This window comes from Heteronotia binoei, unplaced genomic scaffold, assembly GCF_032191835.1.
Source record: "Heteronotia binoei isolate CCM8104 ecotype False Entrance Well unplaced genomic scaffold, APGP_CSIRO_Hbin_v1 ptg000860l, whole genome shotgun sequence".
Taxonomy (NCBI): domain Eukaryota; kingdom Metazoa; phylum Chordata; class Lepidosauria; order Squamata; family Gekkonidae; genus Heteronotia; species Heteronotia binoei.
Genome location: NW_026800113.1, coordinates 698,049 through 721,804, shown reverse-complemented (window position 1 = coordinate 721,804; position 23,756 = coordinate 698,049). Strand labels below are relative to the sequence as shown.

The 23,756-nt window shown below is 50.7% G+C and overlaps 1 protein-coding gene across 1 annotated transcript in view; it reads right to left on the bottom strand.

Moving 5' to 3' along the window:
* RNF121 (ring finger protein 121) overlaps positions 1–23,756 on the bottom strand; it is a 52,334-nt gene that overhangs the window by 13,580 nt on the left and 14,998 nt on the right. The window contains exons 3-7 of the mRNA XM_060263770.1: positions 20,105–20,246; positions 15,825–15,979; positions 10,911–11,018; positions 7,196–7,316; positions 3,181–3,314 (exon numbers count right to left, since the gene is read on the bottom strand). Coding sequence (XP_060119753.1) covers positions 3,181–3,314; positions 7,196–7,316; positions 10,911–11,018; positions 15,825–15,979; positions 20,105–20,246 — 660 coding nt within the window. The remainder of the gene's footprint in view (positions 1–3,180; positions 3,315–7,195; positions 7,317–10,910; positions 11,019–15,824; positions 15,980–20,104; positions 20,247–23,756) is intronic.

The window sequence follows — 23,756 nt, the reverse complement described above, 5'->3', positions numbered from 1 at the left end:
TGGGCCTTCATTGTCAGGGCAGGCTCCAGTAGTACCCCCAAGCTCTTGACGTTGCGCGTCCCTTTCAGTGGCTCACCGTCAAGCGCTGGTAGGGGAATTTGCCTTCCTGGACCGCCCCGACCCAGGCAAAGGACTTCTGTCTTCGCTGCATTCAACTTCAACCTACTCAGTCTGAGCCACCGTGTGTTCTTATGTCCCCAGAACTCCTCCACGTGAGCTGCTGTGCGGAGAAGACGCCGCACAGCCTGCTCATTCTCCCACCCCCGCATTCTCTGAACTCCTCTGCTCGCATTTGCGTTGCCTGCCAGCGTCAGACTGACCACAAGACGTACGGGGGAGGCGGGGCTAACCACGAGCGTGACGTAGCTGCACGAGAGTAACCCTGGCTGTGACTCACGGCGCTTGCTGGGCACGTGAAGGAAGCCGCAAGGCCATGTATCAAGTAGAGCGCAAGATGGTGTCACAGAATCTACGGCTTTCCTGAAAAGTGCGCTCATGGTTGGGGGGGGGCGGGGAGTCAGGCACTCACTGTGTTTTTCTGCAGAGGAGATGCTATTTTTGGAATCTGACCTCCCCCCACTCAAAGATCTGCTATTCTGGGAAGCAAACAATATATACGACGTGACGGTATAGAAACCATATCGCATCAACAGAAGAACTGACGCTGGGCAATTATGAAAAATGAATTCAAGTCCTACGTAAATTTCCTTCTTGCCCATTTGAAGAAGACGACGACTGCAGAGTGGTAGAGCAGCAGTACTGCAGTGCTGTGGTCTGAACTCTCGGCTCGCGACCTGAGTTCGATTCCGGCGGAAGCTGGATTCAGGTAGCCAGCCTGAGGTTGACTCAGCCTTCCCTCCTTCCAAGGTCGGTAAAAGGAGTCCCCAGCTTGCTGGGGGGAGGGAAGTGTAAAAGACTGGGGAAGGAAATGGCAAACCACCCCGTAAAAAGACTGCCGTGAAAGCAACGTCACCCCAGAGTTGGAAACGACTGGTGCTTGAACAGGGGACCTTTCCTTCCTTTTTTTCCTTCTCTCTGAATCAGAGACTCAGAGTGGCTTACAATCTCCTATATCTTCTCCCCCCACAACAGACACCCTGTGAGGTGGGTGGGGCTGAGAGAGAAGCTGCCCTTTCAAGGACAACTCCTATGACAGCTCTGGCTGACCCAAGGCCATTCCAGCAGCTGCAAGGGGAGGAGTGGGGAATCAAATCAATCGATGGTGTGGTCTCATTTGGAATACTGTGTACAATTCTGGTCACCGCACCTCAAAAAGGATATTATAGCATTGGAAAAAGTGCAGAAAAGGGCAACTGGAATGATTAAAAGTTTGGAACACTTTCCCTATGAAGAAAGGTTAAAACACTTGGGGCTCTTTAGCTTTGAGAAACGTCGACTGCGGGGTGACATGATAGAGGTTTATAAGATTATGCATGGGATGGAGAAAGTAGAGAAAGAAGTCCTTTTCTCCCTTTCTCACAATACAAGAACTCGTGGGCATTTAATGAAATTGCTGAGCAGTCAGGTTAAAACAGATAAAAGGAAGTACTTCTTCACCCAAAGGGTGATTAACATGTGGAATTCACTGCCACAGGAGGTGGTGGCGGCTACAAGCATAGCCAGCTTTAAGAGGGGACTGGATAAAAATATGGAGCAGAGGTCCATCAGTGGCTATTAGCCACAGTATATATATGTATATATATGTGTGTGTGTATATATATATATATATGTGTGTGTGTGTATATGTATGTATGTATATGTGTGTGTGTGTATAGATTTACACATACACACATATATTGGCCACTGTGTGACACAGAGTGTTGGACTGGAGGGGCCACTGGCCTGATCCAACAGGGCTTCTCTTATGTTCTTATGTGACACAGAGTGTTGGACTGGAGGGGCCACTGGCCTGATCCAACAGGGCTTCTCTTATGTTCTTATGTGACACAGAGTGTTGGACTGGAGGGGCCACTGGCCTGATCCAACAGGGCTTCTCTTATGTTCTTATGTGACACAGAGTGTTGGACTGGAGCGGCCACTGGCCTGATCCAACAGGGCTTCTCTTATGTTCCTCTGTGACACAGAGTGTTGGACTGGAGCGGCCATTGGCCTGATCCAACAGGGCTTCTCTTATGTTCCTCTGTGACACAGAGTGTTGGACTGGAGGGGCCACTGGCCTGATCCAACAGGGCTTCTCTTATGTTCTTATGTGACACAGAGTGTTGGACTGGAGGGGCCATTGGCCTCATCCAACAGGGCTTCTCTTATGTTCTTATGTGACACAGAGTGTTGGACTGGAGGGGCCACTGGCCTGATCCAACAGGGCTTCTCTTATGTTCTTATGTGACACAGAGTGTTGGACTGGAGGGGCCACTGGCCTGATCCAACAGGGCTTCTCTTATGTTCTTATGTGACACAGAGTGTTGGACTGGAGCGGCCACTGGCCTGATCCAACAGGGCTTCTCTTATGTTCCTCTGTGACACAGAGTGTTGGACTGGATGGGCCATTGGCCTGGTCCAACAGGGCTTCTCTTATGTTCTTATGTGACACAGAGTGTTGGACTGGAGGGGCCACTGGCCTGATCCAACAGGGCTTCTCTTATGTTCTTATGTGACACAGAGTGTTGGACTGGATGGGCCATTGGCCTGATCCAACATGGCTTCTCTTATGTTCTTAAACCCGGTTCTCCCAGGTAAGAGTCCACGCACTTAACCACGGCACCAAACTGGCTCACTTATTGCTTCATTCTCCCATTCTGACATGTTACTGCTTTATTGGTTTCCCACGCAAATGCTACCCAGACCAAATCTGTTAATTTCACTATTTTGCCAACAGATTCTTTGCACCACTTCACATTCTTAACCCCAGCCCACCAACTACTTGTAGCTGTGCTCTGTACCCCATTCCGTTGTCTGGTGATGTGTGGATGAACACGAAAGCTCACAATTGGAATAAGACTGTGTCGGTCTTCAAGGTGCTGCTGGACTCCTGCTCCGTTCTATCGCTTCAGACTGACACGGCTGCCCTCCTGGTTCTATCTACCTCAGACCAGTGACAGCAGCACAAGCCCACCTCCCGCCTGCCAGCAGTAGGGAGAGAAACCACAAAAAAGATCAAGCCAGACCCTGTGCCCGGCGCTTCCAGAGGCCCTTCCACGCCCGTTCTCCCCCAAAGGATACACGTGATTGCAGGACAGTCTGTACGTGTTCTCGATAATCCCTTCTTCGTTGACATCGACAAAAATCTGCTGCCCACAGACGGCACAGACGCTGTCCGAGAGGTGTTTTGTCGGCATGCCTGATGCACTGTAAAACTGGACAGGATTGGCCAGGGCAGGGGGGAGAGGAGAGTAATAAGAATAAAACAGAATACATAAAAGATCACAGAATCCTAGGATTGGAAAGGACTTCCAGGGTCATCTAGTCCAACCCCCCTGCGCAATGCAGGAAACCCACAAACACCTCCCCCTAAATTCACAGGATCCTCATTGCTGTCAGAAGGCCATCTAGCCTCTGTTTAAAAACCTCCAAGGAAGGAGAGCCCACCACCTCCCGAGGAGGAAGCCTGTTCCACTGAGGAACCGCTCTAACGGTCAGGAATCCTAGAATCATAGAGGGGATTGGATAACAATATGGCGCTTAGGTCCATCAGTGGTATTAGCCACAGTGTGTGTGTGTATATATGTATGTTTGTGTGTGTGATATATATATATATGTATGTATGTATACACACACATATATTGGCCACTGTGTGACACAGAGTGTTGGACTGGATGGGCCACTGGCCTGATCCAGCATGGCTTCTCTTATGTTCTTATGTTCTAGCCTCTGTTTCAAAACCTCCAAGGAAGGAGGAAGCCTATGATTCTGATAGAGCACTGAAGAACTGCTCTAATGGTCAGATATAAAGAATATAAAGGACTAATATTTGATCATAAGATCATAAGAAGCTGCCTTATACTGAATCAGACCCTCAGTCCATCAAAGTCAGTATCGTCTTCTCAGACTAGCAGCGGTTCTCCAGGGTCTCAAGCGGAGGATTTTCACACCTATTTGCCTGGACCCTTTTTGGAGATGCCAGGGATTGAACCTGGGACCTTCTGCTTCCCAAGCAGATGCTCTATCACTGAGCCACAGCCCCATTCATGGCTCTCCAGGGTCTCCAGCTGAGGTTTTCCACGCCTATTTGCCTGGACCCTTTTTTGGAGATGCCAGGGATTGAACCTGGGACCTTCTGCTTCCCAAGCAGATGCTCTGCCACTGAGCCACCATCCCTCATTTGCTTTTCTAATATTATCTTCTTTCTTTCCGCTACTGGGTGCTGCCTCTTAAAACACAGAGCACAGATTTTACTTGGTCTTGCTTTGATTGGGTTGTACCTTTGCAGAGGAATTCACTAAATGCCAGGTAAGAAGCGTTTTCTGCTTTAGGCGGCTACTTTTGATTTTTTTGGATGGAGGGGGAGAGGGACCAACGAAGGACAGCCCACCACCTCTCATGGAACAGGCTTCCTCAGGAGATGATGAGCTCTCCTTCCTTGGAGGTTTTTAAATAGAGGCTAGCTGGCCATCCGACAGCGATGAAGATCCTGTGAATTTAGGGGGAGGGGTTTGTGAGTTTCCTGCATTGTGCAGGGGGTTGGATTAGATGACCCTGGGGGTCCCTTCCAACTCTAGAATTCTAGGATTCTCCTTCTTTGGAGGTTTTTAAATAGAGGCTAACTGGCCATCTGACAGCCATGAGGATCCTGTGAATTTAGGGGGAGGGGTTTGTGAGTTTCCTGCATTGTGCAGGGGGGGTGGACTAGATGACCCTAGAGGTCCCTTCAACTCTATGATTCTAGGAGGTTCACAAGTGGGGCTAGAAGCCCTTCCACTATGCCCCCCTCCAGCACCAAGAATACAGAGCATCACTGCCCCAGACAGAGAGTTCCAACAATACACTGTGGCTAATAGCCACTGATGGACCACTGCCGCAGATTTTTCTCCAATTCCCTCTTGAAGCTGCTATGCCTGTAGCCGCCACTACCTCCTGTGGCAGTGAAAAGCCATGCTTTTCATGTAAAATTGTAACCATTACATTGTCTAAAATAAAAGGAGCATGATAAATTGAATGAGAAATGATCAATATGGGTAGCTGCGTTGTCTAGTCTGTCTGTACCAACAGAAGGCGTTGAAGTCCTGACCCTTAGAGCAGTTTCTCAGTGGAACAGGCTTCCTCCTTGGGAGGTGGTGGGCTCTCCTTCCTTGGAGGTTTTTCAAGAGAGGCTGGATGGCCATCTGACAGCCATGAAGATCCTGTGAATTTAGGGGGAGGTGTTTGTGAGTTTCCTGCATTGTGCAGGGGGTTGGACTAGATGACCCTGGAGGTCCCTTCCAACTCTATGATTCCTGACCGCAAGAGCAGTTCCTCAGTGGAACAGGCTTCCTCTTCGGGAGGTGGTGGGCTCTCCTTCCTTGGAGGTTTTTCAACAGAGGCTAGATGGCCATCTGACAGCGATGAAGATCCTGTAAATGTAGGTGGAGGTGTTTGTGAGTTTCCTGCATTGTGCAGGGGGTTGGACTAGATGACCCTGGAGGCCCCTTCCAACTCTATGATTCCTGACCGCAAGAGCAGTTCCTCAGTGGAACAGGCTTCCTCCTTGGGAGGTGGTGGGCTCTCCTTCCTTGGAGGTTTTTCAACAGAGACTAGATGGCCATCTGACAGAGATGAAGATCCTTTGAATTTGGGGTAGGTATTTGTGGGCTTCCTGCATTGTGCAGGGGGTTGGACTAGATGACCCTGGAGGTCCCTTCCAACTCTAGGATTCTAGGATTCTATGACTGTTAGAGCGGTTCCTCAGTGGAACAGGCTTCCTCCTCGGGAGGTGGTGGGCTCTCCTTCCTTGGAGGTTCTTCAACAGAGGCCAGATGGCCACCTGACAGCAATGAGGATCCTGCGAATGAGGCAGATCTTGAGAAGAAGGGGCAGGAAGGGCTGCGGCAGGGCTTCGTTCTCATGGCCCTTTCTGACACGTCCAGGGAAATGCTGATTGCCGCTTTGGGGTCAGGGAGCAACTGTTCTCCAGGCCGGTTTGGCCCAGGGATCCTGGAGGGTTCCCGCCCCCCATCTTCTGGGTGTGGAGCCGGGGTCACGGGGCGTGTGGGGGGATAAGTGAAGTTCCTGCACCATGAAGGGGGTTGTACTAGGTGGCCCTGGAGGTCCTGTCCAACGCTACGATTCTATTTCACATTGCTGTGCACCTTGGAATAACCTTGCTGCTCTCCCGCTGCTTCACATGGGGCGTGGGTGCCCCCCCCCAGCACAATCAGGGGTGTCAAACTCATTGTGTTATGAGGGCCGGATCTGACATAAATGAGACCTTGTCGGGCCGGGCCATGTGTGGACCTGTTTATGATCAGGTAGCAGAGATATAAACTTCATAAAGGACACAGATACAATTAAAGATTTTTTAAAACATGCTTAAAACATTAGCACTCATTTGTCTTAAAGGTGCTTTCTTTGTATCTCTCCCATGAGATCCAGGGAACTGGGCAAAGGAAGCTCTGGCTCTTTCCTTGCTTCCCCCACGGAACCAGGTGGGGGAGGAGCCTCAGCCAATAGAAGAAAGAGATGCCTGGCTTAATAGCTCTGCTGTGCAATTGAGGGAGTCTGGCAAAGCAAGCTATCCCTCCCCCTCTTCCTCCCCAAGGGAGGAGCCTCAGCCAGTGGTGAAAACAGAGGTTTTGCTCTGTAGCTCTCGTGTGATTGAGCAAGCCTGGCAAAGCAAGCTGTGATGCAGAAGGAAGTGAGAGAGAGGGAGAAGGAAGCAGATGACAGCCAGTTGCTCAGGGGCCTGATAGGAGCCCTTTGGGGGCCTGATTCGGCCCCCGGGTCGCATGTTTAACACCCCTGCCCTAGATAGAGCCTTCGAGGGAAGAACAGCCCCCTTTCCCTGCCCAGGAGAGACTGTTGTTGCACACCTACACAGGTAATCCTCTGATGCCATCGCTTGTGCCAGTCCTTTTATTAACGCCCTACAACAGGGGTGGCTAACAGTAGCTCTCCAGATGTTTTTTGCCTACAACTCCCATCAGCCCCAGCCATTGGCCATGCTGGCTGGGGGTGATGGGAGTTGTAGGCAAAATAAAAAAAAATCTGGAGAGCTACCGTTGGCCACCCCTGCCCTACGACGTGAAACTAGCCAATGCCTTACCCCTATCGTGGACGCCATGTAGTCAGCACACATTTCGGCAAAGTCCCGCTCAAGCACGCCGTAATAGAGGCCATAGAACAGCAGGGAAATCCCGAAGTCCATCCCGTCTTCTGGCTTGATTCTGCAAAGGCACACAGAAGTCTCCTGAAAAGACCGCCTGCCGCAACCCAGGCTGGTCTTTTAGGTGAGGTGGTTTCCCATCAAACCCAGCGACCTGTCCCCGCAAAGGCCGCCTTTCGGTGGAAACGTTCCCAGCTCCTGAGTTTCCAGTGTGCAGTTGAGACTGAATACAAATTGGGCATTTCGAGATGTCTAAAACGACAGGCTAGCCTGATATCATCTTGGCGTAACAAGAGACAATTCTAGTAACAGCCGGTCATTTGTTTACAAATATGCAACATACATAATCCCGAATATAAAGTATAGACTGCAGCGGGCCAATCCTGTTTCAGATCTTCCACAGGTCTGAGGAGGAATAGGTTGAACCCAAAAAACATATGGTCCTGTTTGTTGCGATCACTTTAAAGTGGGACCAAACTGGACTCCAAAGAGCTTACGCTCTTAATAATTGCTACCACTTTGGCATGGGGCCAAGGAACTCCAAGGAACTTACAGTCTTGGTTGCAAGAACTTGTGCTTATGTGGGAATCACTACATCCACCAATACCTGAAGCCAGTCTGGTGTAGTGGCTAAGAGTGGGAACTCTTATCTGGGAGAACCGGGTTTGATTCCCCACTCCTCCATTTGCAGCTGCTGGAATGGCCTTGGGTCAGACAGAGCTCTGGTAGGAGTTGTCCTGGAAAGGGCAGCTCCTGTGAGAGTTCTCTCAGCCCCACCCACCTCACAGGGTGTCTGTTGTGGAAGAGGAAGGGAAAGCAGATTGTGAGCCATTCGGAATGGAGGGCGGAATATAAATCCAGTATCTTCCAGATAGCCAGCCTGGTATAGTGGTTAAGTATGCAGAGTCTTATCTGGAAGAACCGGATTTGATTCCCTGCTCCTTCACTTGCAGCTGCCGGAATGGCCTTGGGTCAGCCACAGCTCTCGTAGGAGTTGTCCTTGAAAGGGTAGCTTCTGGGAGAGCTCTCTCAGACTCACCCACCTCACAGGGTGTCTGCTGTGCGGGGAGAAGATAGAGGAGATTGTAAGCCGCTCTGAGTCTCCAATTCAGAGAGAAGGGCGGGGGGGGGGGGGGGTATAAATCTGCAGTCTTCATCTTCTACAATTTTCCTTATGGTGAGAACGTTGGCATCCTTTGGAGATGCTTTAGGCTGATCCTGCATGGAGCAGGGGGTTGGACTAGATGGCCTGTATGGCCCCTTCCAACTCTATGGTTCTATGGGGTGTTTCAAACAGAGGCTAGGGAGTCATCCGACAGTCATGCTGATTCTGTGAACTTAGGCAGATGGCAAGAGAGAAGGCAGGAAGGGTAGCATCAGTGCTTAGTTCTCGTGGCCGTTCTTCACACACCTGTGGTAATGCCCATAGAAGAAGACGGCAGATTTATACCCTGCCCTTCTCCCTGAATCAGAGACTCAGAGCAGCTCACAATCTCCTATATCTCCTCCCCACACAACGGACACCCTGTGAGGTGGGTGGGGCTGAGAGAGCTCTGACAGAAGCTGTCCTTTCAAGGACAACTCTCCAAGGGGCCTTTGGGTAACCCAAGGCCATTCCAGCAGTTGCAAGTGGAGGAGTGGGGAATCAAACCCGGTTCTCTCAGATAATAATAAGACTGCAGATTTATACCCCGCCTTTCTCTCTGAATCAGAGTCTCAGAGCGGCTTACAATCTCCTATATCTTCTCCCCCCTCAACAGACACCCTGTGAGATGGGTGGGGCTGAAAGGGCTCTCACAGCAGCCGCCCTTTCAAGGACAACCTCTGCCAGAGCTATGGCTGACTCAAGGTCATTCCAACAGCTGCAAGTGGAGGAGGGGGGAATCAAACCCAGTTCTCCAAGATAAGAGAGCTCTGACTGACCCAAGGCCATTCCAGCAGCTGCAAGTGGAGGAGTGGGGAATCAAACCTGGTTCTCCCAGATAAGAGAGCTACGGCTGACCCAAGGCCACTCCAGCAGCTGCAAGTGGAGGACAGGGGAATCCAACCCGGTTCTCCCAGATAAGAGAGCTACGGCTGACCCAAGGCCACTCCAGCAGCTGCAAGTGGAGGACAGGGGAATCCAACCCGGTTCCCCCAGATAAGAGAGCTATGGCTGACCCAAGGCCACTCCAGCAGCTGCAAGTGGAGGAGTGGGGAATCCAACCTGGTTCTCCCAGATAAGAGAGCTATGGCTGACCCAAGACCACTCCAGCAGCTGCAAGTGGAGGAGTGGGGAATCCAACCTGGTTCTCCCAGATAAGAGAGCTCTGGCTGACCCAAGGCCACTCCAGCAGCTGCAAGTGGAGGAGAGGGGAATCCAACCCGGTTCTCCCAGATAAGAGAGCTCTGGCTGACCCAAGGCCATTCCAGTAGCTGCAAGTGGAGGAGTGGGGAATCAAACCCGGTTCTCCCAGATAAGAGAGCTCTGGCTGACCCAAGGCCATTCCAGCAGGTACAAGTGGAGGAGTGGGGAATCAAACCCGGTTCTTCCAGATAAGAGAGCTCTGGCTGACCCAAGGCCATTCCAGTAGCTGCAAGTGGAGGAGTGGGGAATCAAACCTGGTTCTCCCAGATAAGAGAGCTCTGGCTGACCCAAGGCCACTGCAGCAGCTGCAAGTGGAGGAGTGGGGAATCAAACCCGGTTCTCCCAGATAAGAGTCCTCACACTTAACCATTACACCAAAACTTTGGGTTGCTTTGTGTTCAGTAAGGAATTCTCCTCCACGCTAGACTGGCCCAGGGACCCTGGAGGCTTTTTGCTTTCCTCTGGGCACAGCGGAAACTTTGTCGGGTGCCCCTGACAAAGTCACAGCTGAATTACAGAGACCCCTCATGGGGCTTTCAAGGCAAGAGATGAGGTGGGGGGGGGGGCGTCCGTGGCAGCAGAACAGATCATGACAGAGAGAGGGTTTTTCCTGCCCTTTACAAATTTTATTAAAAGGTCAAGGTAGTCCCCTGGGCAAGCACCAGTCGTTTCTGACTCTGGGGTGACGTTGCTTTCACGTTTTCACGGCAGACTTTTTTATGGGGTGGTTTGCCATTGCCTTCCCCAGCCTTCTACGCTTCCCCCCCAGCAAGCTGGGGACGCCTTTGACCGACCTCGGAAGGATGGTAGGCTGAGTCAACCTCAAGCCGGCTACCTGAACCCAGCTTCCACCAGGATTGAACTCAAACTTTTTGTAACGGGGTGGTTTGCCATTGCCTTCCCCAGTCATCTACGCTTCCCCCCCAGCAAGCTGGGGACTCCTTTGACCGACCTCAGAAGGATGGAAGGCTGAGTCAACCTCGAGCTGGCTACCTGAACCAGCTTCTGCTGAGATCAAACTCAGACTTTTTTACGGGGTGGTTTGCCATGGCCTTCCCCAGTCATCTACACTTCCCCCCCCAGCAAGCTGGGGACTCATTTGACCGACCTCGGAAGGATGGAAGGCTGAGTCAACAACGAGCCGGCTACCTGAATCAGCTTTCGCTGGGATAGAACTCAGGTCGTGAGCAGAGAGCTCAGACTGCAGTACTGCAGCTTTACCACTCTGCACCGCGGAGCTCTTCACAGATTTTAGAGCCAGCCCTTAGTTTGCAGAAAGCTTAAGCCTTGAAAGAGGGACTCTCTCACCTGAATAATAAGTTAAGCCCGAACAATGTGAACATCACCGCCATGTACCCAATGATTCCCGTTGCGTAGCTGATCTTGTATATTAGCAAAAACCACTTGTACACCAACCTGGGCAAAGAGAGCAAAAAGAAACAAATACAAGTTGATGGGGTGTGAACTGGCAGAGACTGACCAAGGGAGAGATCTTGGGGTCATGGTAGAGAACTCACTGAAAATGTCAAGACAGTGTGCGTTTGCAATAAAAAAGGCCAACGCCATGCTGGGAATTATTAGGAAGGGAATTGAAAACAAATCAGCCAGTATCATCATGCCCCTGTATAAATCGATGGTGCGCTCTCATCTGGAGTATTGTGTGCAGTTCTGGTCACCACACCTCAAAAAGGATATTATAGCATTGGAAAAAGTGCAGAAAAGGGCAACTAGAATGATGAAAGGTTTGGAACACTTTCCCTATGAAGAAAGGTTAAAACGCTTGGGGCTCTTTAGCTTGGAGAAACGTCGACTGCGGGGTGACATGATAGAGGTTTACAAGATAATGCATGGGATGGAGAAAGCAGAGAAAGGAGTCCTTTTCTCCCTTTCTCACAATACAAGAACTCGTAGGCATTCGATGAAATTGCTAAGCGATAAAAGGAAGTCCTTCTTCACCCAAAGGGTGATTAACACATGGAATTCACTGCTACAGGAGGTGGTGGCGGCTACAAGCATAGCCAGCTTCAAGAGGGGATTGGATAAAAATATGGAGCAGAGGTCCATCAGTGGCTATTAGCCACAATATATATATATATCTGTGTGTGTATCTATCTATCTATCTATCTATCTATCTATCTATCTATCTATCTATCTATCTATCTATCTATCTATCTATCTATCTATCTATCTATCTATCCATCCACACACACACACACAAACACATATACTGGCCCCTGTGTGACACAGAATGTTGGACTGGATGGGCCATTGGCCTGATCCAACATGGCTTCTCTCATGTTCTTATGTCTGGGGCAGTGATGCTCTGTATTCTTGGTGTTTGGGGGGCCACAGTGGGAGGGCTTCTAGTGTCCTGGCCCTACTGATCAACCTCCTTATGGCACTTGGGTTTTTTGGCCCCTGTGTGACACAGAGTGTTGGACTGGATGGGCCAATGGCCTGATCCAGCAGGACTTCTCTTATGTTCTTAAACATCATCGCTTAAAGTTAAAACTCTGGATGGGGGTTGGAATAAAGTGAAGAAGGAAAGAGCCATAATGTCCACAGATGAGTCCAAGCATTTAAAATACTGTTGGAGGCTTAGGTGGTACCTGTAGGATCTAAGCCTGTGATCATTAGTTGATTTATGGTTCCATCAGCTATAAATCATGCCAACTGACTGTCCGGATCTTTTAATTAAGACATTTTAAACATTCACCAGTTGCCTTCTCTCCTGGCGGAACTCAAGGCAACATTCAATACAAATAACACAAGGATCGTGAAAACCACTTTGAAACCCCCGCAATTTCAAAATCTCCAATTAGGACTGCCGATTGATAAAAAGTAATTATCCTACTGCAGTCCCACATCAAACTATCTTCAGCTGCCTCCTAAAGACTGAAAGAGGGGCCAGGCGCACCTCCCCCGGGGAGATTGCTTCGTAACTGTGGTGCTGCCACCAAAAAGGCCCTCTCACTTGTACCCATCAAATGAGCTTCTTTGATTGACAGGACACCCAGGAGGGCCTTCCCCCTTTGATCTTCATCCCCAAGCAGGAATGTTTTGGCCTGAGCTCAAGAAGAAAACTTACCCTTGAGAGAAAATGGGCCCTGTCTCCAGGGTTCATCTAACAAACACTTCCTTTGGGCTTTGCACAATGCATGTTCAACCAGCGATGGCCAAACTGTGGCTCGGGAGCCGCAAGTGGCTCTTTCACACTTATTGTGTGGCTCTTGAAGCCCCGTTGGCTGGACTGGAGAAGGCGTGGTCTCTTTCAATCCGGGGTGTCAAACTCATTTGTTATAAGGGCCGGGTCTGACGTCAATGAGACCTTGTTGGGCCGGGCCATGTCGAAATTAATATCTCTGCTATTTAAGATTAAGTAGCAGAGATATTAGTTCTATAAAGAACACAGGCAAACACAAATACAAATATATATATTTTGTAAAAAATTAAAAACGTGCTTAAAACATTAGCACTCTTCAGTCTTAAAGATGCTTTCTTTGTAGCTCTCCCATGGGATCCAGGGAACTGGGCAAAGGAAGCTCTGGCTCTTTCCTTCCCCAGGGGACCGGGAAGAGAAGGAGGCTCAGCCAGTAGAAGGAAGAGAGGCTTGGCTCAGTAGCTCTGCTGTGCAATTGAGAGAGCTCTGCTGTGCAATTGGGGAGGGACGGTGGCTCAGTGGTAGAGCATCTGCTTGGGAAGCAGAAGGTCCCAGGTTCAATCCCTGGCATCTCCAAAAAAGGGTCCAGGCAAATAGGTGTGAAAAAGCCTCAACTTGAGACCCTGGAGAGCCGCTGCCAGTCTGAGAAGACAATACTGACTTTGATGGACCAAAGGTCTGATTCAGTATAAGGCAGCTTCATATGTTCATATGAGCCTGGCAAAGCAAGCTCTCCCTCCCCCTCTTCTCCCCAAGGGAGGAGCCTAGGCCAATGGAGAAAACAGAGGTTTTGCTCTGTAGCTCCTGTGCGATTGAGCAAGCCTGGCAAAGCAAGCTGTGATGCAGAAGGAAGCAAGAGAGAGAGAGAAGGAAGCAGATGACAGCCAGTTGCTCGGGGGCCTGATAGGAGCCCTCCGGGGCCTGATTCAGCCCCAAACTTCATGTTTGACACCCCTGCTTTAAATCATTTCGCCAAGCCAAGCCAGCATTTAAAGTTAATGTTGCTTTCTCTCCATCTCTCCTTCCCCTATCTATTTGTCTTCCATCCTGTCTTGTAGTTTGCAAACATCTGTGTGGCGGAACCGGCCCGATTCTGCCTTCAGACCCGGTCCCGTCAGCTCCCTATGGAGTCGCCAACTCCTGGAGGGAGCTATCTCTCCTCCTGCCCCTTGGGCTCGCTGCCACCACCTGCTCAGTCCCGGGGTTCAGATTGAGAGGAACAGGACTCCCAATCCCCCTCTCCAGCTGTGAGGCTAGGCCTCCAGGTCCTCTGCCACCCTGCACTTGGGTTTCACAGAGACCTCAGCGCTTCTTTGGGGCACCCCTGGAGGATTGGCACCTTATCCAACTGCATGCCTTCCCCCTTCTCCGGGGCCCCCTTCCCAACACAGCGTGGTCTAAAGCGGTCTGGGGATCTATGTGGTACAGAGATGAACTGCCAGCATTTAAAACAGAAAAAAACATTTATTTAAAAGAGAAAAATATAGGAAAAGAAAAACACAAAACAAAAACAGTTGCATTTAAAAAGTTAGCACAGCACAGCACCGCACAGCAAAGCCCAGCAAACAGCATAACAAAATAAAGGTGGTTTTTAAACGCATCGTATTGTCCCTGGTCTATACTTGATCTGCCTAAGAGAATGACTTACTTTGTCTTACTGCCTGGAGCCTCCCAGGCAGGAGCCCACAGGCAAGCAGCCTCCCTTCCCGAGCGCCTGCTGCAAACTGAGAAACTCTTCCTGCCTAGCACATGGCAAGAACAACAGCCCTTCCTGCCTCTCTAGGAGACTTTCCCCCTAGCGTCGTTGGTTTGGCTCTGGAAGGGAGGGGGGGAGTGAGGGGAAGGCTACAAAGCCGGCTGAATGGATTTACTGATCCCTGCCTTTTTGGATGAAGCACCAACACTCTCAGATGGCGTTTCTCCACAATCTGACACTCAAGTATTATGGTTCTCAAAGGTTAGGGGTGGCCAAACTGTGGCTCAGGAGAGCCAGTTTGGTGTAGTGGTTAAGTGTGCAGACTCTTATCTGGGAGAACCAGGTTTGATTCCCCACTCCGCCACTTGCACCTGCTAGCATGGCCTTGAGTCAACCAAAGCTCTGGCAGAGGTTGTCCTTGAAAGGGCAGCTGCTGTGAGAGCCCTCTCAGCCCCACCCACCTCACAGGGTGTCTGTTGTGGGGGAGGAAGGGAAAGGAGATTATGAGCTGCTCTGAGACTCTTCGGAGTGGAGGGTGGGATATAAATCCAATATCTTCATCTACCTCACAGGGTGTCTGTTGTGGGGGGGGGGGAGGTAAAGGAGATTGTGAGCTGCTCTGAGACTCTTCGGAGTGGAGGGTGGGATATAAATCCAATATCTTCATCTACCTCACAGGGTGTCTGTTGTGGGGGAGGAAGGTAAAGGAGATTGTGAGCCGCTCTGAGACTCTTCGGAGTGGAGAGCGGGATATAAATCCAATATCTTCATCTACCTCACAGGGTGTCTGTTGTGGGGGAGGAAGGTAAAGGAGATTGTGAGCCCCTCTGAGACTCTTCGGAGTGGAGGATGGGATATAAATCCAATATCTTCTTCTTCATCTTCTACATGTGGCTCTTTCATACATATTGTGTGGCTCTTGAGGCCCTCACTGTCCCATTTGCTGGCTTGGAGAAGGCATTTCTCTCTTTAAATCATTTCTCCAAAACAAGGGTTGGAGAATGCATTTAGTTGCTTTCTTTCTACCTCCCCCTCCTTCCTTCCCCCACCTATTAGCCTGCCTCCCTCCCTTCCCAGCTCTCAAACATCTGATGTTCCTATCTTGTGGCTCTCAAACATCTGGTGTTTATTCTACGCGGCTCTTACATTAAGCAAGCTTAGCCATCCCTGTGTTTAACTGCTTAAATCTTCAGCATGCTTATATATGACAAAACCTAAACGCGTTTCCCTTAAAGTTAACTGTAATCCTTCTATTGAATTGTAAAGACAGCGAATGGGTGAAACGCACGCGAGAACAGGCCGGAAAAGCGGTGTGTTCTCTTCCAGCGAGCCCACCTGCCCGCCCCGCCTCAGAGCTCCTGTTCACCTGGGCGTCGTCTGCACAAGAGGCTTGCGGGTCGCTCTGAAGGTGACGAAGGCAGTGACGGCTGAGAAGAAGACCCAGATGACTAGGAAGCGCCACCAATGCAGCTTGACAGTGAAGTAGAGGGGGACGACCCACATCTGGAAGAGGGTGACCATCTGCAACAGAATAACACATCCATTTGGGGCAGAAGAAGACGGAGAAAAGGCCAGAGCTCAAAGCTCGTACCCAGGAAATCTGGCTGTTTTAGTGTTACTGGATTGAATCTGCCCACTTACAGCAGCTGCCCTTTCAAGGACAACTCCTACGAGACCAAGACCGTTTCAGCAGCTGCAAGTGGAGGAGTGGGGAATCCAATCCTGTGAGGTGGGTGGGGCTGAGAGAGCCATCTCAGACGCTACCCTTTCAAGGACAACTCCTGCGAGAGCTATGGCAGACTGAAGCCCATTCCAGCAGCTGCCAGTGGTGGAGTGGGGAATAAAACCCGGTTCTCCTGGATAAGAGTCCACACACTTAACCACTACACCAAACTGGCTCTAGAAGCAGAAGACTGCAGATTTATACCCCGCCCTTCTCTCTGAATCAGAGACTCCGAGCGGCTCACAATCTCCTTTATCTCCCTCCCCCACAACAGACACCCTGTGAGGTGGTCGGGGCTGACAGGGCTCTGACAGAAGCTGTCCTTACAAGGACAACTCCTGTGAGAACTCTGGCTGACCCAAGGCCATTCCAGCAGCTGCAAGTGGAGGAGTGGGGAATCAAACCCGGTTCTCCCAGATAAGAGAGCTCTGGCTGATCCAAGGCCATTCCAGCAGCTGCAAGTGGAGGAGTGGAGAATCAAACCCGGTTCTCCCAGATAAGAGAGCTCTGGCTGATCCAAGGCCATTCCAGCAGGTGCAAGTGGAGGAGTGGGGAATCAAACCTGGTTCTCCCAGAGAAGAGTCCGCGCACTTAACCACCACACTAATACTGGCTCTCTCCTTGCTTCCCCACCATTGTGAGTCCAGTTGGGGATTCTGACGTCTGGGTGGAAGGACTCAGCATTCAATGACTCTGTGCACGCACTCGCAGGTACAAAGGGCCTCTCTTGTTTCCGCACACAACGTTCAGTGCTTCAGATCAAGCTGCGTACAAAGCACCGAGGTCTTGGAAGACAGCAAATGGAAAGATAAGGATCAGTCCCCTCTCCCCTTGAGCAGTTTGCAGGCCCTGGCTGAGTGCCTTCGTAAGTTCTTTCCTCAAAAAGCGCTGTAACTATTGAAAGAGTGGCAACTTTTTTGTATCTGGCTTCAAAAAGGCGTGATTTGCGTTAACTGTATTAAGTACTCCTTATCTCCTGCATACTTCTTAGTGTATAACGCCAATAAAAGTTGTTGCTGTTTGAGTCCCTGCTCTGAGAACAGGTTTGGCCAGCTCAGACCTGGCTTCCAATCAAAGAGAGGCTGGAACAGAGTGCCTCTTGTGATCCCGACGTGTCTTCCGGGAAACACACTGGGTGACCTCAGGGGAGCCGTTTTCTGGGGGACAGTCCCGACCTACCTTGCAGGGCCGTGGTAATGACAACTTACTGGCCAAGCCGCCTACAGGCCTCTGCCTATTAGCTGCCCCCAGGGAGGTGTCCATGGTGGTCTTTCCACACCCCATGTGAGTCTTACGGATAAAGTGGAACAGAAAACCCCCAAAGAGCTATGGGTCGCTCCCAACGAGAAAAGGAACTGAACCGTGAAGCAAAATTCATCACAAATTTTGTCCTCAAAGATTTCAGGTTTTCGCGGCTGGCGACATCATTCGGGTTTGTAGAATCTTTCGGGCTCAAGTGCCGGGTTCTACTGGAGAAAGTTTTCCTTCCAGACGTTTCGTCTTGGTACCCAGCTCTGCAAAACACCCTAGACTATAAATTGCAGAAAGTCTCAGAACAACGAGCAAATTCCACAGAACAATCAGCACAGTCAACAACCACCTACCTTATCTTCACACCCCTTCCAACCCTCCCAGCAATTAACACGGAACAATGGTCACATTCAACAGCCAGTTTCCTTATCACTACCCTTCCAGGAAGCCCCACCAAACAATGGGCACATCCACAAACCAACTGCCCTCTCATCACACCCCCTCCAGCCTAGAAATAGCAGCTCTCCAGCAGCCCTGGCCCCACTCAATGCACAGCAGCCAAGAAGGTCTGAGCGCCTGCTCCGGCTGCAACGCCACCGAGGATGTTCTCCGCAGCTGAGAACGAAACGTCTGGAAGAAAAACTTTCTCCAGTAGAACACGGCACTTGAGCCCAAAAGATTCTACAAACCCTAAATTTTGTCCTGCTTGCGGCTCAAGAGCTGCAGTTCATGACGGGGCTACTGCCACGAGCTTCCTCAAACTTTCCAAGCCGTTTGTGGATAAAGCAGAAAGCAGGGGCTGCCCTCAGAGACCCTTTAATCCAGACATGTCGAACTTATTTGTTATGAGGGCTGGATCTGACATAAATGAGACCTCGTTGGGCAGGGCCATGTCGGGTTATTAACATGCTTAAAACGTTAGCACTCATTAGTTTTAAAGATGCTTTCATTGTATTAGGTAGGAAAAATCCCATGCATGGTGATAGGATGGGGGAGACTCGTCTTAGCAGTAGTCTGTGCGAAAAGGATCTAAGGGTCTTAGCGGATCATACGCTGAACGTGAGTCAACAGTGTGATGCGGCGGCTAAAAAGGCAAATGCAATTTTGGGCTGTATCAACAGAAGTCTAGTGTCCAGATCACGTGATGTGATGGTATCGCTTTGCTCTGCTCTGGTAAGACCCTCACCTGGAGTCTTGTGTTCAGTTTATGGGCACCACATTTAAGAAGGATCTAGACAAGCTGGAACGGGTCCAGAGGAGGGCAACAAAGATGGTGAGGGGTCTGGAGACCAAGTCCTGTGAGGAAAGTTTGAAGGAGCTGGGGATGTTTAGCCTGGAGAGGAGGCGGCTGAGAGGTGATAGGATCACCATCTTCAAGTACTTGAAGGGCTGTCCTATAGACGATGGTGTGAAATTGTTTTGGTCTGGAGACCAAGTCCAATGAGGAAAGGTTGAAGGAGCTGGGGATGTTTAGCCTGGAGAGGAGGCAGCTGAGAGGTGATAGGATCACCATCTTCAAGTCCTTGAAGGGCTGTCCTATAGAGGATGGGGTGGAATTGTTTTCTGTGGCCCCAGAAGGTAGGACCAGAACCAATGGGTTGAAATTAAATCAAAAGAGTTTCCGGCTCAACATGAGGAAGAACTTCCTGACCGTTAGAGCAGTTCCTCAGTGGAACTGACTTCCTCCTCAGGAGGTGGTGGGCTCTCCTTCCTTGGAGGTTTTTAAACAGAGGCTAGATGGCCATCTGACAGCGATGAAGATCCTGTGAATTTGTGCAGGGGGTTAGACTAGATGACCCTAGAGGTCCCATCCAACTCTAGGATTCTATTTCTTCCATGGGATCCAGGAAACTGAGCAAAGGAAGCTGTGACTTCTTCCTTCCTTCCCCAGGGGACTGGGGGGGGGGGAGCTTCAGCCAATAGAAGGAAGAGAGCCTTGGCTCAGTAGCTCTGCTGTGCAATTGAAAGAGCCTGGCAAAACAAGCTATTCCTCCCCCCCTTCCTTCCCAAGGGAGGAGCCTCAGCCAATGGAGAAAATAGAGGTTTTGATGTGTAGCTCCTTTGCAATTGAGCAAGCCTTGCAAAGCAAGCTGTGATGCAGAAGGAAGCAAGATATAGGGAAAAGGAAGCAGATGACAGCCAATTGCTTGGGGGCCTGATAGGAGCCCTCCAGGGGCCTGATTTGGCTCCCGAACTGCATGTTCGACACCCCTGTTTTAATCCCTTGTCTTCCATTCCCTTCAAAAGCAGCCGAAACAGCTGGGCAGCAGTGAGCAGACTGCTTCCCGCCGCTCCACTGTTTTCTACGCTTTTAGAGAGCCCCATTTAAAAGAGACCGTGTGCCCTTTAGACATGGCATGCGGGACCACAAACTGGTTCCGTTTGGGAATGAGCCTCTCGCATCGGTTTGTGGTTCGGTCGTGAACCGTGAACCAACACGAACCGCATTTCTCCGGTTCGTGCCCATCCTTGCTCCCAACTGGGTGACGGATGGCAAGGGCTGAGCTGGAGGAGAGCACCCTTTGTTCCAGTTCAAAGGCCAAAGGAGGGCTCAGAGAGAGGGAGCTGCCCTGGCCTGGCCTCCGGTACGCATTGCAGCTTTGTGTTGCGACCCTCTGCAGAGCAGCCTCCGAGGAGGGTACAGTCAACGGGTACCTAACAGGCAAGCTTACATTGTAGGAGCGCGGATGCCTCTGTTTCCACTGCACCAGGAGGAGCTGGGCGACGACCAGCGTGGCGATTAGTATGAGGACCATCTCCGCGTGCATGGCCTCATGTCCCCGGTGCTTAGCGTGCATCCGTGCGTGCTCGACCCTGGAAGGAGGAGAAGGGGGCAGGTCAGCCTGACGCCATTGCCGGAAACCGTTGCCTGCCTTCTAACTGGGAACTGGCCGCTTGGAGCTGCCCGGAATGCAACACCACGGCTGCATCCTTTCTTGAGACCTTTTAACTGCAATGAGGCTGGAAATGTGTGGGCGGCGCTTAGCGCTTGGGTGAACAGCTCCGTCTGCACGGCGGTTCACGGTTCGAAGAAGGCACCACCGAACAGGAGAACAAGAGGCACAAATCGTTTCACCCGGTTCTTATTTCTATAGTTACATCCAGGGGTGGGATTCTAGCAGGAGCTCCGTTGCATATTAGGCCACACAAGTTCTGATGTAGCCAATCCTCCAAGAGCTTACAAGGCTCTTTTTTCGTAAGCTCTTGGGAGGATTGGCTACATCAGGGCTGTGTGGCCTCATATGCAACGGAGCTCCTGATAGAATTCCACCCCTGGTTACTTCCAAGCTGAATCCAACGAAGACTGAGGTCCTTTGCGTGGGCCGGGACGGACCGGAAGGGGAGATCATTCTGCCGGCTTTTGACGGTGCGCCACTGATACCAGTGCGCAGGGTCAAGAGCTTGGGGGTGCTACTGGAATCCTCGCTATCAATGGAGGCCCAGATAGCCGCCACCGCAAGATCCGCCTTCTTTCATCTTAAAAGGGCGAGGCAGTTGGCTCCCTTCTTGGAACGCGACGACCTAGCAACTGTGATCCACGCAACGGTCACCTCAAGATTAGACTACTGCAATGCCCTCTACATGGGGCTGCCCTTGTGTCGAACGCGGAGACTCCAGGTAGTGCAGAATGCGGCGGCCAGGCTGCTAGCGGGACTACCTAGATGGGAACACGTGCAGCCTGTGCTGCGGGATCTGCATTGGCTGCCGGTTGTCTACCGTGTTCGCTATAAGGTGCTGGTTATCACCTTTAAAGCCCTATATGGCCGAGGACCTGCCTACCTACGGGACCGCCTCTCCCCATATATTCCCCAGAGAGCACTAAGATCCAGCTCCCAAAACCTTCTACAAATCCCTGGGCCAAAAGAGGCCAGACTTAAGATAACCCGGGAGCAAGCCTTTTCACTAATGGCCCCTCGTTGGTGGAACCAACTCCCAGAGATGGTGCGAGCCCTGCGGGATCTGAATCAGTTCCGCAGGGCTTGCAAAACCCATCTTTTTCAGCTCTCATTTGGAACAGGACCTGACCAAACTGACTAACTATCGTAATTTTAGCCACTTTATGTTGAAATTGGAACTGATGTATGACAATATGTAAACTATGACCGACAGAAATATAGCACCTATTTCTACCTACTTTATATTTTTATATCTTTTAATCTCCTATTCTCTTATTTTTATATTTTTAAACTTTATTAATTCATGTAATTGTATTATTTAAACCATTGCTGTCTATTTTAACCGAATCATGCTTGTCATGTCTGTGAGCCGCCCTGAGCCCGCCTTCTGGTGGGGGAGGGCGGGATATAAAAATAAAATTTGCTTTGCTTTGCTTTGCTTTGCTTCCATCTTTCTCGCTCAGAGTCCAGGTGGATTACAGAGGGTGAGTCAATATCATTGTCAGGATAGGACGTTCAATAAGCAACACAATAAGATTAGGGTCAAAGCCGCTTCTCTCTCCGAATACCCAGAGAATATTCTTTCCCCACCACCGCTGGCTGCGGGAAGCGATGACCCAGGGCATGGCTCTTGTGACTCTTCCTTATATGCCCACAGTAATGCCAACCGCCTGTTTGGGGTCAGGAAGGAATTTTCCTCCAGGTCAGGTTGGCTCAGGGAACTTGGGAGGGGTTTTTTGCCTTCCTCTGGGCTTTTGACCACTGTGTGAAGAAGAACAAGAAGAAGACTGCAGATTTATACCCCGCCCTTCTCTCTGAATCAGAGACTCAGAGCGGCTCACAATCTCCCTTACCTTCCTCCCCCACAACAGACACCCTGTGAGGTGGGTGGGGCTCTCACAGCAACCCGCTGCCCTTTCAAGGACAGAGTCTCAGAGCGGCTCACAATCTCCTTTATCTTCCTCCCCCCACAACGGACACCCTGTGAGGTGGGTGGGGCTGAGAGGGCTCTTACAGCAGTTGCCCTTTCAAGGACAACCTCTGCCAGAGCTATGGCTGACCCAAGGCCCTTCCAGCAGCTGCAAGTGGAGGAGAAGAATTGCAGATTTATACCCTGCCCTTCTCTCTGAACCAGACTCAGAGTGGCTCACAATCTCCTTTATCTTCTCCCCCCACGACAGACACCCTGTGAGGTGGGTGGGGCTGAGAGAGCTCTCACAGCAGCTGCCCTTTCAAAGACGACCTCTGCCAGAGCTATGGCTAACCCAAAGCCATTCCAGCAGCTGCAAGTGGAAGAGTGGGGAATCAAACCCGGTTCTCCCAGATAAGAGAGCTCTGGCTGACCCAAGGCCATTCCAGCAGCTGCAAGTGGAGGAGTGGGGAATCAAACCCGGTTCTCCCAGATAAGAGAGCTCTGGCTGATCCAAGGCCATTCCAGCAGGTGCAAGTGGAAGAGTGGGGAATCAAACCCAGTTCTCCCAGATAAGAGTCCGCACACTTAACCACTACACCACACTGGTCTCCAAGAGCTTACAAGGCTCTCTTTTGTAAGCTCTTGCAAGGTTGGCTACATTATAACATCACCCTTGCAGAAAGAATTTTCCTCTAGGTCAGGTTGGCTCAGGGAACTTGGAGGGGTTTTTCCTTGTCTTCCTGACTCAGAATATTGGACTGGATGGGCCACTGGCCTGATCTAACATGGCTTCTCTGATGTTCTTAAGTCTGGGGCAGTAGTGCTCTGTTTTCTTGGTGCCCAAAGGGCAACAGTGGGAGGGCTTCTGGAGTTCTGGCCCTGGTACTGGACCTCTTGATAGGGTTTTGGGCACTGTGTGACAAAGAGTGTTGGGATGGAGGGGCCACTGGCCTGATCTAACACAGCTTCTCTAAGATGTTCTTACTTTCCAGACAAAGGTGCTCTGAAACAGCCCCAGATTCTCTCAGAGATGCAAGATGCGAGAATCAAGCTGTAATGCAGGAGCTGAAATGCTGGACTAGAATCCCCAGCTGGTTGGCTGACATGCAGCCAGTCATACTCTCAGCCTAACCTACCCCACAGGGTTGTTCTGAAGATAAAATGGAAGAGAGGGGAATTATGTAAGCTGCCTTGTAAACCCCACTGTCAAGAAGGCCTATCAGCGAGGCTGAGTGGGTCCACGAAAGCGACATGCACGCCTCCAAGCTCATCAAGGCTTTCCATCAATGCTATCCAGACAAGCTGGGGGGTTGAGGGGTTTTTTGGGGGGGGGACAGCATGTCAAGAAGGCCTCTTGCCGTGAGTTTTCAGCTATTTCTCTAATTTGCAATTATTTTTGATGTTGCTACGCTGCTATCTCTTTGGTGTAGTGGTTAAGTAGCCAGTTTGGTGTAGTGGTTAAGTGTGCAGACTCTTATCTGGGAGAACTGGGTTTGATTCCCCACTCCTCCACTT